This window comes from Podarcis tiliguerta, assembly GCF_965153285.1.
Source record: "Podarcis tiliguerta genome assembly, chromosome: 8".
Classification (NCBI taxonomy): domain Eukaryota; kingdom Metazoa; phylum Chordata; class Lepidosauria; order Squamata; family Lacertidae; genus Podarcis; species Podarcis tiliguerta.
In genome coordinates this window covers 72,731,747-72,751,436 of record NC_139541.1, presented here as the reverse complement: position 1 = coordinate 72,751,436, position 19,690 = coordinate 72,731,747, and the positions used below count along the sequence as shown (strand labels likewise).

Genomic DNA, 19,690 nt, shown 5'->3' with positions numbered 1-19,690 from the left:
ATTTCTGAGGTAGATTCTCATGAAAATGTTTTTGCCCACCAACACCCAAGCATTTCCCCCCTTGGTTTGGTTTACTAAAGGGAGATCAATATTTTCAACAGCATTTTCAACAGCATTTCAACTCCTGTTGCACTTAGCAAAGCTTTTACTGTTCTTTGTTTCCATACAATGTCTTCAGCCTATTTGTAGGGAAATTAGAAAGGGATTTGCTATGTATGACAGGTATACGTTTGTGGGGAGGTGAAGGACGATAGCATACCCTCCTACATTTCTCCGGTGAAAATAGGGAGGTCCCATTCCATAATGATGATTTTACTTTTTATACCCCACACATCTTACTGGGTTGTCCCAGCCACATCTAGGCAGCTTCCAACATATATAAAAACATAATGAAACATTAAACTTTTTTTTTTTTAAAAAAACTTCCCTAATACAGGATTGCTTTCAGGCAGCTTGGGGGTCAGATAACTCCATACCCTCCAACATTTCTCCAATGGAAACAGGGACATCTTAAGGAAGAGTGGGACATTCTAGGGTCAAATCAGAAACCAGGACAGCTTCTCTAAATCAGAGACACCCCTGGAAAATATGGACACTTTGGGGGGGTGCAATAGTCCCTTATATACAGATCATAGCTGTCATCTTTTCCCTTTTTTAAGGGAAATTCCCTTATTCCGAATAGGATTCCTCGCAAGAAAAGGGAAAAGTTGACAGCTATGATACAGAGCTCAGAGCTTGTTCCCTGAGACATCTTTCAACAGCCAAATCAGGCTGGACCCTGACTGATATTGTGTGTTATCTGTTGGCAGACCACAAGGATGCCACTGCAAACAAGGTTGCCATCTTCGCAGGAGCAGCTCAAAAAATCCTAAAATATATTTGCCATGGTGCGGTTGAGGAGAGAGTCGGGGAAAGTGCTCTTCTTCAGTGGAGAACACCTATCGCAGAAAAGGAGAGGGAGGGGGCGCGAAGACGACGCTAACCCCTGAAAAAAACTGGAGGGGAGGTCTCCAGCCGAAGCATCGAGCGGCGCAAAAGGGGGTTTCCTGTTACTTCATACCACAGAAAAAGAATTAAAAACAGAGAGGTAGGAGGACGGGAGAACCTCGCGCTAAAGAGACTACACTCTCGACCGCGAGACTCCTCAAGACGCGGCAGAGCAAACACCAGGTTTCTCATTTAAACTAACTGACGCTGAGAAAAGTCACCCCATCAAAAAAGGGGGGGGAAAGAGAACCAGCAACAACAGAAAGGGGGTCTGGTAAGCTTTATTTTAAGTAAGAACAGTGATAACAAAAAATTACAAATGAGTCTCACCGTGTGGGGATTTAATCAAGAACCCTGCGACGGAGATTGCAGAAAGGGAAAGGGATATTGACTAACAGTGCATCAAACAAAGCGAGATTAAGAAAGGAGGGGGAAGCGAAGCAGTAGCTGAGCTGGGAAGAAGAGAGGAGAAGGGACATAGGAGAGCTTACATAGCAGAAAGAAGCCGTGGAGAAAAGCATAGAAGCTGTAGGAGACGTGGGAGGAGCAGGAGGTCGAGGGAACGCAGGACAAGGAGGGAAGAAGGGGAAAGAAGAAGGCAGTGGCTGAATAGGGAAGGGGGGATACCCACGAGTTTAAGGAGGAGAGAGGGTAAAGGGACAAAGAATTTAGATTTGCTACCAATTTGTGATGGTGGGTACTTGTTTCGTAAAGGTGGACAAAGGAAATCGCTCAGACAGATTTTGTTTGAATCCTGGTGGTTTTTTACTGTCATTGAGGAAAGCAAGGGAAATCTATCTGAAAGGCCCAACATCATTACGAGAAAGTGCTAAGCGGATACAAGGCAAGCATAGACGGGTGCAGAGCTGACGCAGTCCCCCGTGGGAGCCTTTTACGAAAGGATCTTCTGCAGCAGAAGCACCGGAAAGGTTGGCAGAAGGAGCGCAGAGGACTGAGATCCCCTTGAAATCTCTGGAGTACAGGTGGCCTTTTCAACAACGTCCGCACCTGTTAAGAGGTCGGCCTGGCCTCTGTTTATTGAAGCACAGATGGACTTAGTAGTGCATCCTTTCATGATACTGCGCTGCCGTTGTCCATCTGAACAGGGAAGATAAGATTGGGTAGCCTGGGAAATCTTTGTCGCCAGTCAACATGTCGCCTCCAAATAAGCGTTTTGGTCAGCCCAATAGTGAAGTCCTAACTGCATCCCTGGGTTTTTATCCTGGTTGGATGTGCTGATGTACAGGGCTTCATTAATATCACTTGTTGCTCATTTGTACTCTACCTTGTACTTCGTTGCTGTCTGCAAGTTACTTGCATATTTTTACTGTTACTTTATGCTAATTTATATGCTGCTTCCATGACATAAATTATTTCTAAGCAGTTTCCATCTATTATAAAATCAAGTATTAAATCCACACATAGAATTGTGGAATCATAGAATTGTACAGTTGGAAGGGACCACAAGGTTCATCTAGTCCAACCCCCCATTAGTTCAGGAATATTTTGCCCAACACAGGGCTTGAACACACAACACTGAGCTCCTCACATCATTAAAATCTGCAATAAAATTCCATCAAAACGTTTAAAAATATCCATTAATTAAAATTTGCAAGCTGGCTAATATGGATCCATTGGTAGGGTGATTGTGTTCCCAGTGGCGTAGCGTGGGGGGTGCAGGGGGTGCCGGCCGCACCGGGCACAACATCTGGGGGTTAGGGTTAGGGGGCGCAAATCCACGGGTTAGGGGGCGCAAATTACTTGCCTTGCCCCGGGTGCTGACAACCCACACTACGCCACTGTGTGTTCCCTTTTACCCACCAAGCATCTGGGGTTGCTGCATGGCCTTGTCTGGAAGAAAAGCCCCCACACTGTGCCTGACACAAGGCAGCAGAACCAGTTTGCTCTGTGTCTCCAGCTACGCAAGGGCAAGATGCCATTGCACTGAGGATCAGCTCAGCTACAGATCACAGAATGGTTGAGTTGGGAGGGACCATGAGCCCCCAACATGGGGCTCAAACCCATGACCCTGAGATTAAGAGTCTCCTGCTCTACCGACTGAACTCAAAGGCACGTTGTGCATGAAGCAAGACTTACTGATGTAGGTGGTTGTGGCCACATCAAAGCAGTAGCTCTCCAAGCCGGTGCAATTCACCACCTTCGCATGGCACACGTCTGCCGAGGAGTAACAGGTAGGGCATTGCTTTCCATTGACCTTCCTTTCCACTTGGGGTACTGCAAGCCAAAGAACAGGATTCATAATCAGCTTCAGGAATGGACTAAGTGGGAGGCAGAGGCTAAGAAGATAAGAAGAACCAGCTGAATCAGGCCAATGGCTTATCTAGCCCAGGATCTTGCTCTCACAGTAGCCAGCTAGATTGACGACATGAGCCCACTCCCATCTTGAAACTTCCAGCAACTGGTATTCTGTCCCCGACCATGGTGGAAGAGCATAGCCATCATGGCTAGTAGCCACTGGTAGCCTTGTCCTCCATGAATTTGCTCCACTCCTCTTTTAAAGCCATCCAGGTTTGTTGCTATCTTGGTTAATAAAGCATTAAAGGCTAAATACAGTTAATTTATAGGTGGCTGTAGCCTAGAGCAGCCTTCCTGCACATAGTGCCCACTGGATGTTGTTTGAGTTCCATGTTCATAACATACCATCCAACATTTCTCCAATGAAAACAGGAACGTCCCATTCTATCATGATATTTTTTACTATTTATACCCCACACATATTACTGGGTTGCCCCAGCACTCTAGGCAGCTTTCAACATATATAAAAACATAATCAAGCATTAAATATATATTTTTTAAAAAAAATCTTCCCTACACAGGAGTGCTGGGGCATTGGATAACTCCATACTCTCCAACATTTATCCAATAAAAACAGTGACATCCTAAGGGAAAGTGGGACATTACGGAATCAAATCAGAAACCGGGACGGCTTCTCTAAATAAGGGACTGTCCCTGGAAAATAGGGACACTTGGAGGGACTGTCATGAGCCCCAGCCAGCAGGGCTAATGTATCTGGGTTGAGGAGAGCTGTAGGCCCAAACATCTGGAGGTCTTCAGGTTGAGGAGAGCCTGTGCTAGAGACAGATGTTGATGATGAATGGAACTGAATTGATTACAGATTGACAATTGTGGTGGCCCATCCTAGACTACATGTGATGGAGTAGAGGAAAGGAAGGGTCATGGTTCAGTGGTGTGGCATCTGCTCTGCAAGCAGAAAATCCCAGGTTCAATCCACAGCATCTCCAGGCAGAAAGGGGAACATCCCCTTCCCGAAACATTGGACAGGCACTGCCAATCAGTGTAGACAATAGTGAGCCAGATGGACCAATGGTTTGGCTCCATATAAGGCTGCTTCCTATGTTGACAAATGGTGGACGGTGGAAGCACAACAAGGAAATTGGAACAGGGTGTATCTAGTGCTAGTCTTACTCAGAGTTGACCCACTAAAAGAATTGGACATGACTACAGTAGACCTCAATATGTGTGGCCTTATTTCTGAGGATGTTGATCTCTGGGAATCTTTTATGAATAATGAGTGAAGTAAAAAAAAAAGTGCTTAAAATAAATGCATTTAGGTGAAGCAGTGTGGAGTAATGGTTAGAGTTCTGGACTTGAACATGAGAGACCATGTTTTAGTTCCTTTTCAGCCACGGAGGCCTTTGGGCTAGTCACTGTCTCTCAGCCTAACCTTCCTCATGCAATTGTTGCGGTGATAAAATGAAGAAATTGAAAAGTGAGTACACAACATTGAGCTCTTTGAAGGAATGGTGGGATATCAATGTAATAATAATAATAATAATTACATTTAGGCTTGGCATTTTTGCAGTTGTCCCCCGTGCAACAGACCAAGTACATCCTAAAGGTTCTCCCCAACCCAAGATAAAAGTACGCTGAGGGAGTGGAGCAGACCTTTGAAGAATCGCAGGCTTTCTCTACAGTGCGAATTTTACGTCCTTCTATGGGAGAAACGAGAGTGAGAAAAAGAGACAGGTTTGTTCAGTGATGAGCAAAACATCATTATGTCAAGCATTGTGTTTTTGGCCGGAAGATGCACATTTCTCAGATTACTGAGATTTCTACCACTGACGGCAAGTATTTGGGAGCCAGCGGAGTGGGGGGGGGGGGGAGAGTATCCCCGCAATCTCCTCTTGGATTGAAGGGCATATCATTGTTAAAAAGGGCGCAGTCTAGTCTGACTTCTGCCCCTCTCCCAGAGACCCTAATTATTGAGAACATATCCTACCAGCTTCAAATACCAAAGATTATGAACTCAGTAACAGGTCCAAAGAAATGGACTCAATAACCAGCAAGTCTCAAGGGGAAACTGCAGGGCAATAGTTCAGTGGTAGAGATCGACTGTGCATTTTGTATTGTGCAACATTTATTTGTGACCATTTTAAGACTGTTCTGCAGCAAAGCTTTGCAAGTCATTATTGCGGCGGAGAGCAAATCCATTTCTAGTCTGTGCAAAGTCTGGATCGGGGATTCCGCCAGCAACAACTCGAACACCACCCACCCATAGTACTTTCAGCAAATGCAACGACACAGGTGTCTTTCTTAGGAGAACAGGTCGCCATCTTGCCACTACATCTGTTCCCAAGGCCATAACAAACTTCGCACTCCAGAGAAGCACCTGGGAGAGGAGAGAAAAGGGAGGTGCAGAGAGGGAATCCATTCATATACTTTTCTATAAGTATATATCTATATATAAATCCATTGACTTCCAACAACTTATGACCCAAGGGACCTTCAAGCCGATTTTCATGTAGGTGGCAAAGAAATGAAAACACAGAGGGTGAGGTGAAGAAGAGAAAGGAAGGAAGGAATGGCATAAAGAGAGAAAAGGGGTGAGAGAAGGGAAGGTTGGGGCATATCCTCCATCATGTAGCCATGCCAATCATGTGATAGCTAACCTGGAACATAGGAAGCTGCCTTGGAAATCACCATATCCATTGATCTTGCAGTGGCTCTCCGTGGTTTCAAGCAGGAGACATTCCCAGCTCTACCTATAGTTGCTGGGAAATGAACTTGGGGTATTCTGCATGGGGGGGAAATGCTCTATCGCTGTGTTGTTGGGCGAGATGCCATCAACAACACCCCCATCCCCACCACCTCCCTCTGAGTGAGTGCACCGCCTTCTAGTGATGGGCAAATCTGGCAATTTAGACTTCTCATTTTACCACTCTTAAGTTCAATTCTGGACATTTCCACATCTCTCTCTCTCTCTCTCTCTCTCTCTCACACACACACACACACACCCTCATGAAAATTCAGCAGTGTTTATTGTGGTTTTCTCCTTACATGCATGCATGCATGCATTCATTCATTCATTCATTCAATTCAATGAGCAAATCAGTTTCCCCCAATGTAACACATTTTCTTAATGTTCCAGTCACCAACATATGCATTCCTGAGTGCATTTTCTTGTATTATATGCATTTCCCCACACATTCCTTGGCTGGGGAAATTGCATTGCAAAATTCAGAGAAGGGTGAATTTCAAATGGTGATGGTGTCTCGAGCTTTATGAATTAGATAGGTCTGGCTATAAATGACATCTGAAGGCAGCCCTGTTTAGGGAAGCTTTTAATGTTTGATGCATTACCGTACAGTGGTACCTCGGATTACATACGCTTCCCAGACTCCGCTAACCCAGAAATAGTACCTTGGGTTAAGAACTTTGCTTCAGGATGAGAACAGAAATCGTGCTCTGGCAGTGTGGCAGCAGCAGGAGGCCCCATTAGCTAAAGTGGTGCTTCAGGTTAAGAACAGTTTCAGGTTAAGAACGGACCTCCGGAATGAATTAAGTACTTAACCTGAGGTACCACTGTATTTTAATATTTTGTTGGAAGCCGCACAGAGTGGCTTGGGAAGCCCAGCCAGATGGGTGGAATATAAATTATTATTGTTATTATTATATTAAATGCAAGCTTAGCCCAATTTCTGCCCCATCCCTACCTTCTCCTTTCTCTTCCCATTCACATGCCCTCTGGCCCTAATCCATGCAAGAGAGAGCACAAAGCAGGTGGCAACTGCTGCCTCATGTCCTTCCTCTGGCCATTGCTGGAATGCTCAGAGAGGGCAGGGGAACCGTGGGGGGGGGCAGTAAGGAGAAAGAGCAGAACCAGGATGCCCTGGGTATCAGCAGTGGGTTCCCAAACAGGCATGAGCCTCCACAGTTGCCCAACAATGCCAACTACTGATGCCAACCCTGAGCGACATCAGTTTGGCCCTGGCCCCATTTACCCCACTGTAAAAGAAAAGAAAAGAAAATCTCCAGTAGGCTACCAGCGTCTCCTTACCTGTAGTTAGAATCACAAAGAAGGGGAAGACCCTCAGGAGATCCTGCATGGTAATGATGATGAGAAATACATGTGACGAATCAACTTCTTTGGCTCAAAGAGCCTGTAATGACAGCCAGAGGAAGCATGTTTGACAACTGGCAGCTTTCACCAGTGTGCATTTACACCAAGGATGGGAGACCTGTAGCCTGTCACTTGTTCTTGAGCTACTGCTCCGATCATCCCTGGCCATTGACCATGGTGGGCTTCCAGAGGCACCAGGTTGGCCACTGTGCAAAAGATGATGCTAGGCTAGGTATGCTTTGGGTCTATCATAGAACTGTAGAGTTGGAAGGGACCCAGAGGGTCGTCCAGTCCAACCCCTTTGCGGTGCAGAAATCTCAACTAAATCATCCATGGCAGGTGGCCATGGTTTTCTGCTCAAAACCCTCCAAGGAAGGAAAGTCCACCACCACTTGTGGAAGTCTGCTCTCCCCTGACTCAGTAGGGTTCTTCTCAGCTCCTTCTGTTGTTATGAAAAGGAAGGAACTGCATTTAAACTCCTGTTCAACCTACCTCCAGTAACTGACACGTAGGCCTTTAAGATTCCACATCTCTTAAAGTGACAGAACCGTAAGTCACCACAACAGACAGGTGCCTTCCTTGGCATGGAATCAACCAGACAGCCGTGGGAGGCTATGAAAGGGAGATGACAATCCACTCTGCCATTGGTCAGCCCTAGCTGCTCCCTCAAGTACCAAGCTTGGATGACTTGAGACCCGTCAAGGGAGAATAGAGCCCTATATTTCAAGACACACCAGTCTTGAAAGATCTACATTGGCTCCCAGTACGTTTCCGAGCACAATTTAAAGTGTTGGTGCTGACCTTTAAAGCCCTAAACGGCTTCGGTCCAGTATACCTGAAGGAGTGTCTCCACCCCCATTATTCTGCCCGGACACTGAGGTCCAGCGCCGAGGGTTCCCTCACTGCAAGAAGCCAAGTTACAGGGAACCAGGCAGAGGGCCTTCTCAGTAGTGGCACCCGCCCTTTGTAACACCCTCCCACCAGATGTCAAAGAGAAGAACAACTACCAGACTTTTAGAGGACATCTGAAGGCAGCCCTGTTTAGGGAAGCTTTTAATGTTTAACAGACCACTGTATTTTAATACTTTGTTGGAAGCCGCCCAGAGTGGCTGGGGAAACCCAGACATACGGGTGGGGTATAAATAATAAATTATTATTATTATTATTATTACTACTACTACTACTACTACTATAGCCACAAGGGGCAGACCACCAAAGTCTGTCAATAACCCCCCCTGCTACCACAAAAAAACCTGGGACTCAGCCCTTGGTGATTCAGACAATGTCTAATATCCAGAGTCTAACACCAACCCTGAAAGTGATTCTACTCAATAAGTTCAATCAGCCTCAGCCAGCAGACTCCCAGAGCTTCTCAGACCCACCCCCCTTCCATGACGATGAACTGACACAGCTGTAACGATCAAGCTCCTTACACAACTTCAATGTTGCCATGGTTGACACTTCATTTCTTGCAGTTAGGAAACCGCCAGAAAGCCCTCGGAGCTGGATCTCAATGTCCGGGCTGAACAATGGGGGTCTTGACACAAATTACATAAAAAAAAAAAAAAAAGAATTACAATTCAAATTGCAATGGATTTCAACCTGAGGTTTATTTTCACTGTGATTCAGAGAAAATCCCTCCGGAAGGCCAAACAACAGTTGGAAAAAGTCGCCTATAGATAGAAAGGAGGCTTGATTGAATACAGAGCTGATGCAATCCCATGCACGTGCCTTTTTATGAGAGGATCTTCAGGAGCAGGAGCCCAGAGAAGGTTGGAAGGAAGAGATCAGAGCACTGAGCTCCCCGGGAAACATTTGGTGAACATTCTGCCTTCCTAAGCTCATCAGAACTCCCCAACATGGGAGTGAGGCCACTTTTTAGTGAGAGACAGAAGGACCTACTAGTGCAGCCTTTAAGGGTCCTGTCCACGATTTTTTCTGGAAATGGAAGACAGGAGAAGACATTAATTTCTTCCAGCTATTCTCCAAACCAGTACATCCCACCTAGATGAAATTTACCCTCTCCTTGCCACTAAACAAATCTGGTACTTAAGGAATGGAGCTTAAAAAAAATGGCTATCAACCCTGTGGGGATGAGCAAATATGTCAATTTCAGTTTCTCTTTTCTCCAATCTTAAATCGAGTTCTCCACATTTTCATGTCACTTTGCATTTTTTTTAACATCCCCCATGAAAACGCACCACAAATTTAGTATGTTTCTCCCAATACACTCACGTTTGCATGCAATTTTGCCCCCAATAATAATAATAATAATAGCAAATTACCCTAACAGAATGTGTTTTTGTACACATGCCTTGGTTGGAGAACTGCACAATGACATTTAGCAAAGTGCCAATTCCGAAGGACAAAATTTTGTGTTGCAAAATGAGATCAAAGCATTCACGTAAGAAGCAAACACAATGGGAGCAATTTAAATAAGAGAATTAGAGGTAGGTATTTTGTTTTCTATAAAAGCTCACGTCTTAGGGAAGTGAAGAGTGGCATGCCTGAAATCAGCCTGGCTCGGCTTACACATGATCCTATGTGAAAATAGGTGGAAAGGAGGCTTTGGGGTCCCAAGTCATGCTGCATCTGGGGTTGCACTTACCAGAATGCACGTGTGCCGATATATCAAAGCAGTATATGTTGTCTCCCGTGCAATTCACCACCTCCTCTTTGCATGTGTTTGACCATTCGTGGCAGGCAGGGCACTGCTTTCCATTCCATTTCATTTCTAATGGCGGCACTGAAAACAGGTGCAGAAACACTCAAGGATCTGAAAGAGGCAGCTCAGAGTTTACAACTTTGGAGGCAGATGGTGTGCTGCCCATCCAGCACCATTCTGACTTCCGCCTAATGATCCCTGGCTTGCAACCGTCCGCTAAGCAGCAATGAGTCTCCTTAAGCAGGGCTGTCTTTACCCAGGAGGTCCAAGGGGTGCAGGGCACCCGGGCGCTGAATTCTGAGTGGCACCAAATGTATACCTACTGTATACCGGTCCCTCTCAATTGGCTGCAGTGGAAAGCAATGGAGCGAAAGTCCCTGCCCCCCCCACCCCCTCACCCCGTTGCTCTGTTACTTACTCCGTAGCATCAAATATGACAAGTCAGGAAACAAAAGCAGTTATTTCCACCCCCTCCCCAAAAAAGCTCAATAACTTTGAGCTCACCCCCCCCTTAAAATTTGGGGGTGGCTAAACTAAATTTGGGGGCGCTGGGCGAATCTTTGCATCCCAGTGGAGCATATGCTAAAGACGGCCCTGTCCGTCTGCTTTATGTACATTTATTTACAAAAAACACAAACATCTCCACAGCAAAACTTCCCACCCTCTCTCGGCAAAGGAGCTGCTCAGTCCGACTCAGAATCCCTCCCCCAACAGGAAGGATGCCAGAACCGTGCCTTTCTCCTCCTCCCCTTCCGCAACTCTCTGAGCCTCTCCAATCTCCTGGTTGTTGTTGTTTAGTCGTTTAGTCGTGTCCGACTCGTCGTGACCCCATGGACCAGAGCACGCCAGGCACTCCTGTCTTCCACTGCCTCCCGCAGTTTGGTCAGACTCACGTTCATAGCTTCGAGAACACTGTCCAACCATCTCATCCTCTGTCGTCCCCTTCTCCTAATGCCCTCAATGTTTCCTCAGTAGCATGTTGGACGCCTTCCGACCTGAGGAGCTCATCTTCCAGCGTCATAACTTTTATATGCCTGTTGCCTTTGTCCATGGGGTTTTCTTGGCAGGGATACTGGAGTGGCTTGCCGGTTCCTGCTCCAGGTGGATCACATTTGGTCAAAACTCTCCACTATGACCTGTCCATCTTGGGTGGCCCTGCACGCCATAGCTCATAGCTTCTCTGAGTTATTCAAGCCCCTTCGCCACGGCAAGGCAGTGATCCATGAAGGGGAATCTCCTGGTACGGGGACTGAAAAGCTGGCCTTCCCCCTGCCCACTCTCAGTGGACACTGTCTCTGCCTCTTGCCTATCTGCTGGTAGGCCGGCTTCACTCTGGCTGCTTTCCAACTCTCCTTCACCCTGAGAGCTAACAGTGAATGTCTTGCCTGGGAAGGAAGGAGCCGGGCTGTCTTCTCTAACTCAGACAGACAGCTCTCAGCTGAAGAGTCGGCTCCTTGCTCAATTTCCGAGGCTGACCCTTCTGCTGCGCCCTGGGGGACCACGATCCTGGCATTCCATTGCCAACGCCCAGTCCAAAATAGCACCAGCTACCGGTGGGTGAAAGCAATGCTAGAGAAATTTTGAAAGGGGATGAGGTTCACTAGTGGAGGAGGCATCCACCAGCAGCTAGTAACCTCCCAGATTAAATGCCACCTCCATGTTTAGAGGCTGGTTGGTAAGAGTGGCGGACTGGACCTACCCCTGATCACCATAAGCCAACTTTACTAGGTGGGCTGGGCCACAGTCCTGTCATCACCTGTCCATCAAAGAGGCTCAGCAAGCAGCTGATTGGTACTGGCAACGTGCTTTCAAAAGGCCTTGCAGTAAGCATTGATCAGCTGAATGAAGAAGGTCTGTTCCATCCCCTCACTGCAAGAAGTGAAGTTACAGGGAACCAGGCAGAGGGCCTTCTCGGTGGTAGACCTCTCATCAGATGTCAAGGAGATAAAGAACTACACAACTTTTAGAAGATCTTTGGTGAACACTTGTAGCTGAGTGAGATTATTGAAGGCAGTCCTGTATCGGGAAGTTTTTTAACGCTTGACGTTTTATTATGTTTTTTATATTCTGCTGGAAACCACCCAGAGCAGCTGGGGAAACCCATCCAAATGGGCAGGGTATTAATAATAATAATAATAATAATAATAATAATAATAATAATAATGTTTCAATTGGATTCAAACTGTGCTTGCAAATGGACATTTCTTCCCCTGCAAACTGGCAAGCTGTCTGGAGTTCGAATCCATACCGCTCCTCCAAAACGACCTCCAGAGGGACTCATTGACAGTGCACATCAGAGGTGCTTTCATGGGATAGGGTCAGAGGTTAGCGGTCTGTGGTTTGTGGTCTGTGGTTGCAGAGGGTTGAGGACTCCTTACTATTTTTGCACAGGGTCCCTGCCTCCAGCATTCTACTGTTGGGCATAATTGTTTAACTGAACAGTTGAAATAGAAAATGACTCTCTATATATGTCTGTCTGTGTACCGCTGAAAGCACGATATGGAAACGTTTGTCCACTGAAGCTAAGCAAAAGAGCTGCCGAGAGCCTAACAGGAAATGATTAACTAACTGAGAATGCAGCTCTGCTAGCTCTGCCACGAGGTCTTTAACTAAGATCACACGAGAAAGGATTGTGTTACAGGTCTCCATTTTGGGCGTGCAAATTAGCTCTTGGTTCTGAAGCACCGAAGAGAAAGGATGTTTAAGCCATTCTCTCTCCAAGAGCACAGCCTCAGGCTGCAATGCAAGTGGTTTGGAGAGGCAGTGCTTTGCTTTCATTGCTAGATATAAAGAAACTGGTATTTCTAAGATATTTTGCTCTCTATCTGGAAATGTCAGGGTTTGAATCTGAGATGCCATGATGGGGGGGAAAGCATGGGGAGAGGAGCACACACACACGCACAAATGATAGACCTACAATTAGGCTTAACTACGCCACACATCTTCTCATTGCAGCAGGAGGCAAGAACCCTTAAGGCTTTCCCAGGTCCAAAGTACAATTCCATGGCAGTATTGGCACACTCCTCCAGAGTGACACAGTCTTTGTCTACACTGCGTTCAACCTTTTCACCTACAATGGATGAGAGGGAGTGGGTCAATTTGATTTCACTGCATTTCCTACATTTATATCCCACCTGTTCCTCCAAAGAACTCAAGTCAGCCTCCATGGTTAGACTGAGAGATCGGGCCAAGATCACCCAATAAGCTTCTTTGGTCTCCCCAGCCTTAGTCTAACACACTAGGTAAAAAGGTAAAGGACCCCTGGACGGTTAAGTCCAGTCAAAGGCGACTATGGGGTTGTGGCGCTCATCTCGTTTTCAGGCCGAGGGAGCGAGCGTTTGTCCACAGACAGCTTTCCGGGTCATGTGGCCAGCATGACTAAGCTGCTTCTGGTGCAACAGGACACCATGACGGAAGCCAGAGCACACGGAAATGCCGTTTACCTTCCCGCCTCAGTGGTACCTGTTTATCTACTTGCACTGGCATGCTTTCGAACTGCTAGGTTGGCAGGAGCTGGGACAAAGCAAATAGAGCTCACCCTGTCACGGTGATTCGAACCACTGAAATTCCAATCAGCAAGTCCAAGAGGCTCAGTGGTTTAGACCACAGCTCCATCCGTGTCCCTTCCAACACTCTAAACCAGTGTAGCAAGCATGTCGTGAAGATTCAAGGACAACATTTAAACAAGAAGAGTGAGCGGACTTCCGCAAGTGGGGAGCCACCACAGAAAAGGCCTGTTCCCATGTTGCCGCCCTCCAGACCTCTCGCAAAGGAGGCTCATGAAGAAGGGCCTCAGATGATGACCACGGTGTCTGCATCAGTATATATGGAAAGAGGTGGTCCTCGAGGTATTGCAGTCCTGAGCCGTTTAAGGCTTGATAGGTCCAAACCAGTGCTTTGAATTGGACCTGAAAACTAATGGGCCGTTAGAACAGTAGATGCCAAGATTTAAGGCATGATTCAATCAGCTTGTTCATTGAGGTGATTACTGAAGATAACATGAGGCGAGGACCCGTCCAACATGCAATCCCTGCCCTAACAGTCAGTGACCTTGGCTGATCTTGTCCTGTGCCCACTTGTCCTGAGGGCAAGGGTCATAGCTCAGTGGTAGACCACCTGCTGTGGGTGCAGAAGATCCCAAGTTCCCTCCCCAGCATTACCAGGTAGGACTTGGAGAAAGATTCCCTGTCTGAGATCCTGGACAGGTCCGCATAGACCATACTGAGCCAGGTGGACCAACGTTCTGACTCTACCTATGTTTCAATAACCTCAATCCCACTCACGTAGAGTGTTTTCGGAGTATGCAATCATGCAGGTATCTTTCTCGGGAGGGCAGGTCGTCAACGTGCCATTGCAGATGTATCCTTCAGCTGAACAAACTTCACATGTTATAGAAGCTCCTGGAGAAAGGGGAAGGTTGCAGGCCTTTAAAAAAAAAATGACTAACCCTATTTGTGTGATTACGCTTTATTGAAAATGGTTATTAATGCCATATTCTAAATTGCTTCCAAAGCTGTTTCTTTTAAAAATAAATCAAATTTAAAAAATAATAATTAAAGATTACAAAGATCTTGGATATGTCTTCTGTCTTATACGCCTGCCGGTCTCGTGATGCCAATTCGCATCTGACCCCAGCTACCCCAATGGAATAAATCTCCCGCGAGTGAGCCGTCCTTCCATACCTGTTGTAAGGAGGACAAAGAAGATGGAGAGTTTCAGGAGCTCCTGCATGGTGATGGTGAGGGGAGAGCCAGAGAAACTGTGTCCGAGGTGAATTGAATACCCTGGTTGAAAGGACCTGAAACAACAGGGGGGGGGGGAGCCCAGTCAGCTGACCTGGGTAAAATGCCCAGAGGATCTTGAAGAGGTTCCTCTGGGTGGCTCCCAACAGAATATTAAAAACACAATAAAACATCAAACATTCAAAACTTCCCTAAACAGGGCTGCCTTCAGATGTCTTCTAAAAGTCAGTTAGTTGTTTATTTCCTTGACATCCGATGGGAGGCCGTTCCACAGGGCGGGCACCACTACCAAGAAGGCCCTCTGCCTGGTTCCCTGTAACCTCACTTCTCGCAGGGAGGGAACACCAGAAGGCCCTCGGAGCTGGACCTCAGTGTCCAGGCTGGACGGTGGTACTACAGTGGTACCTCGGGTTACATATGCTTCAGGTCACATACGCTTCAGGTTACAGACTCAGTTAACCCAGAAATAGTACCTCGGGTTAAGAACTTTGCTTCAGGATGAGAACAGAAATTGTGATCCCGCGGCATGGCAGCAGTAGGAGGCCCCATTAGCTAAAGTGGTGCTTCAGGTTAAGAACAGTTTCAGCTTAAGAACGGACCTCTGGACCCGAGGTACCACTGTACTAAGGCTCAAACTCTGTTTGAAAGTGTTTTTTAAATTGAATTTGTTATTATATATTATAAACCGCATTATACTAAGAGAGCTTCTAAACACTTTACAAAAATATACAACAGAACATTAAATGATTGATAACAAAAAGCAAGTATTTAAGAGTATTCAAAAGATGATTAAAGTCAGCAGTGGTTAAAAGGAAGTAAATCGCATGCAGCTTCTATGTGTTCAGATGGGCTGGCCCTAACGAAAATGTTTTGAGCAGTTGCTGGAAAGATTACAGTGAGAGCACCTGCCTTGTATCAGTTGGCAGGGAGATTCAAAGTGTGGGTGCTGGAAGGCTGGGGGGTGGAAAAATTGGGGGGCGGACAGGTTTTATTTTGTGTTTTTTCCAAAGCCGTTCCCCCCCCCCCCAGGAAAAATGGGGGGGGGAATATTCAAACTATATCAAACTATTTTTTTCAATTTTTCTGGGGAAAAACAGGGGGGAACCCCCCCCCCATTTTTCCAGGTTTTTCCCCAGGCCTTCCCACCTCTAGCTCTAACGTTGAGCTACAACCATCGCCACTGATTATAAGTACGTGTCATCCCCAGGAATAACTAAGCAGTACAAAAGAAGAAGAAGAAAGAAAACTGAGATTGTCAGAAAAGCATTGTTTAATGTTTGGATAAGATATAAGGATTTGTTAGAAAAGAAAACCCCAAGATGGTTGTCTCCAATGAAAGCGAAGGCTCTGAAAAAACTCAATATGGAGGCCAAATGGCCAAAGTATTGGGAAATTCTGGAACAGGATGGAGACAGAATAAAATTACAGAGCTTTGAAAAATTGAAAAGCAAAGTGTGAGATTGGCTTCATTATTACCAAATAATGGAGGCATACAATCTGGACAAAAAAGTTGGTTTCCAGGTGGAAAAATCAAAATTGGAAACAGAATTGTTAGATCCAAAGACTAAGAATTTGTCAAGAATGTATAATTTGCTGTTGAAATGGAACACTCAGGATGAAATGGTGAAATCAGCTATGATTAAATGGGCACAAGATGTTGGACATAATATAATGATGGCTGACTGGGAACAGTTATGGACCACAGGTATGAAATTTACCGCATGTAATGCCTTAAGAGAAAACATAATGAAAATGATTTATAGGTGGTACATGACACCAGTCAAGCTTGGAAAAATTTACCATTTGCCCGACAATAAATGTTGGAAATGCAAAGAGATTGAAGGTACATTCTTTCACCTTTGGTGGACGTGCCCAAGGATTAAGACATTCTGGGAGATGATCTATAATGAAATGAAAAAGGTATTTAAATATACCTTTCTGAAGAAACCAGAGGCCTTTCTCCTGGGCATGGTCGGCCAATTGGTGTTAAAGAAGGACAGAACTTTCTTTGTGTATGCAACAACAGCAGCAAAAATACAGTGGTGCCCCGCAAGACAAATGCCTCGCAAGACGGAAAACCCGCAAGACGAAAGGGTTTTCCGTTTGCAGAGGCGCTTCGCAGGACGAATTTCCCTATGGGCTTGCTTCGCAAGACGAAAAATGACGAAAAAATTTGAAATTTTTTTTTTTTGCTCCAAAACCCCTTATTTTGAATCGCTAAGCTGCTAAAAGCATTTTAGCAGCAAAACCGCTAATCCCCCACCCCTTAAAAAGCCGTTTTTAGCCCTTAAATCGCCAATAGCGCTAATAGCGCTACTCCGTCAATGGGCTTGCTTCGCAAGACGAAAAAACCGCAAGACGAAAAGACCCGCGGAACGGATTCTTTTCATCTTGCGAGGCACCACTGTACTTATTGCGAAGTATTGGAAGACACAAGATCTACCCATTCAGGAAGAATGGCAGATGAAGTTGATGGACTACTTGGAACTGGCGGAAATGACTGGCAGAATCCGAGACCAGGGAGAAGAGTCAGTGGAAGAAGACTGGAAAAAGTTTAAAGATTATTTACAGAAAAACTGCAAAATTAATGAATGTTAAAATGTTGGAATGAAGTTATATGGCTTTAGTAGAAATGTTATAAGGATTTAAGTATAAATAGATTAATGGAATTTTAAAAGTAATATAAGGTTAGAATGTGTTAAGATAATTATCTGACAGATAACAGAGGAAGATGGAAAGGAATTGCTGAAACATTTGACAGAAATGGAATACAAAAAGGGAGGTGTGAGGAGGTCGGTGAAACAAGTGAATGAAAGATATGATATCGAAATTGTTTGAGTGTTTTAAATTGTTTTGTTTTGTTTTGTTTTATGTGTTTAGTGTTATGTAGTGTCTTTATATTGTATTGTATTGGTTTTTATTTTTCTGTGTTTGTTTGGTTTTGCAATGTTTAAATTGTTCAAAAAGCAATAAATATTATTATTTTTTAAAAAAGAAGAAAGAAAACTGAGAAATGTTTGCATCCTGAGAGAGGTTTTTCTTCCTCTCACACCTAACCTTTAGTACCTGGAGGAAGAAAAGATTCGGGAAAAGACAAGAGAAGAAGTCCTTTTTCAAACAGTGTGTCATCAGACTATGGCATCTGCTGCCAAAAGATGTGGGTATAACCACCGATTTAGATGGATTTGAACAGGGGTTAAACAAATTCAGGGAGGGTAAAGCTATCAGTAAGGGACACAGGTGGCGCTGTGGGTTAAACCACAGAGCCTAGGACTTGCTGATCGGCAGTTCGAATCCCCACGACGGGGTGAGCTCCCGTTGCTTGGTCCCTGCTTCTGCCAACCTAGCAGTTCGAAAGCACGTCAAAGTGCAAGTAGATAAATAGGTACCACTCCGGAGGGAAGGTAAACGGCGTTTCCATGCGCTGCTCTGGTTCGCCAGAAGCGGCTTAGTCATGCTGGCCACATGACCCGGAAGCTGTACGCCGGCTCCCTCGGCTAGTAAAGCGAGATGAGCGCCGCAACCCCAGAGTCGGTCACGACTGGACCTAATGGTCAGGGGTCCCTTTACCTTTAAAGCTATCAGTGGCCACTAGCTATTATGGTCACATGTTTCCTCCAGTATCAGGGCAGCACACCTTTGAATAGTAGTCATCTGGGGATGGGAAAAGGATAAAGCGCTTGTGCCCTGCTTTTGGGCTGAGTGTCGGGAAACTTTTGAGTTTCCAGGAGCACACAGAATAGCCACAGTGGAAAAGAGTGTGCCAAACTAGATATTCGTTAAGGCTCTTCTCAGGTCCTTTGGCTCTTGTGAAAAGAAAATAACTGGACTTAAACCAGAGTTCAGCTTACCTCCCAACAGCAGATGTATAAGCCTTTAAGATTCCATGTCTCCTAAGGTGACAGGAGCGTTATCATCGTGACTTTTATTAGGAAACCCCCCTAAGATTCCATAGAAGCCAGACGTGATTCCAAATTCTACTCTCAAATCTAAAGAATTTATTTCCTCCTTGTGCACAGCAGCCAAGCTATTGCCCAGCAATGGAAGGAAGCTTCTAATAGACTGGAAGCTTCTAATAGACTAATTGAGGCCTAGGTTGACAATATCTGAAACGTCGCTCTGTCAGAACACCTCACACGTCGAGTAGTCAAAGGCATTTCCAAAAAAGATACATTTGGCACTATTTTGTCTCCTTCTTTTCCTTTTATTAATAATAAAAAAATGTTTTAATGCCATCAACATTGGAAGAATGCTTATGGACAGGGTATATTGACTGAAAACTTTAAAGGAGCCACTGTGGCAGTTCGAATCATAGGATTGTAGAGTTGGAAGGGACCCTAAGGGTCATCTAGTCCAACCCCCTGCAATGCAGGAATCTCAGCAAAAGCATCCATGACAGATGGACATCTAACCTCTGCTTAAAAACATCTGAGGAAGCAGAGTTAGATATCGACTGAAAACACTAAATGAGCCAACATGGCAGTAATGTATAATTCAGCGCTTTTTTTCCCTGGGGGGAAGCAGGAATACACATACCCCTAAACATTTTGTTAATCTAACAGGAGAAGAACCTAAAAAAATTAAGTTTTTTCTCTAGCATGGTGAATTGTCAGTTCGGTTGCTACCCCCGATGGCGGCTTATAAAATGGTGTTTTTCTTGAGTCAAAATGAGACCACCCTTAAACATTTTGTAAGAAAAAAAAGCTCTGGTATAATTAATGCTTTTTGTGATCATTTTATAGTATTGTAGCAATGGACAAAGTTGGATTACAACCTTTAATTTTGTTTGAAGTTTAAAAATTAAAAAAATAAAATGAGATCGCTCTTCCATTGAAATCATTCTATGCGTATTCACTAGATGGCACTGTCATGGACTGTAATGGTGGCATACAATTAATCCAGAATGCGGCAGCT

General features: G+C 45.2%; 1 protein-coding gene across 1 annotated transcript; it reads right to left on the bottom strand.

The window, feature by feature from the left end:
- Positions 1-1,728: 1,728 nt before the first annotated feature.
- Positions 1,729-18,682, bottom strand: LOC310684511 (uncharacterized protein). The gene is made up of 10 exons (XM_083455772.1): positions 18,628-18,682; positions 14,717-14,832; positions 14,318-14,434; positions 12,952-13,104; positions 9,978-10,115; positions 9,272-9,307; positions 5,522-5,638; positions 4,809-4,961; positions 3,085-3,222; positions 1,729-2,085 (listed from the first exon to the last, which is right to left on the bottom strand). Exons 2-10 carry the CDS (start codon positions 14,763-14,765, stop codon positions 1,880-1,882), a joined length of 1,107 nt encoding a protein of 368 aa, XP_083311898.1. The 5' UTR covers positions 14,766-14,832; positions 18,628-18,682; the 3' UTR covers positions 1,729-1,879.
- Between the last annotated feature and the right edge of the window lie 1,008 nt (positions 18,683-19,690).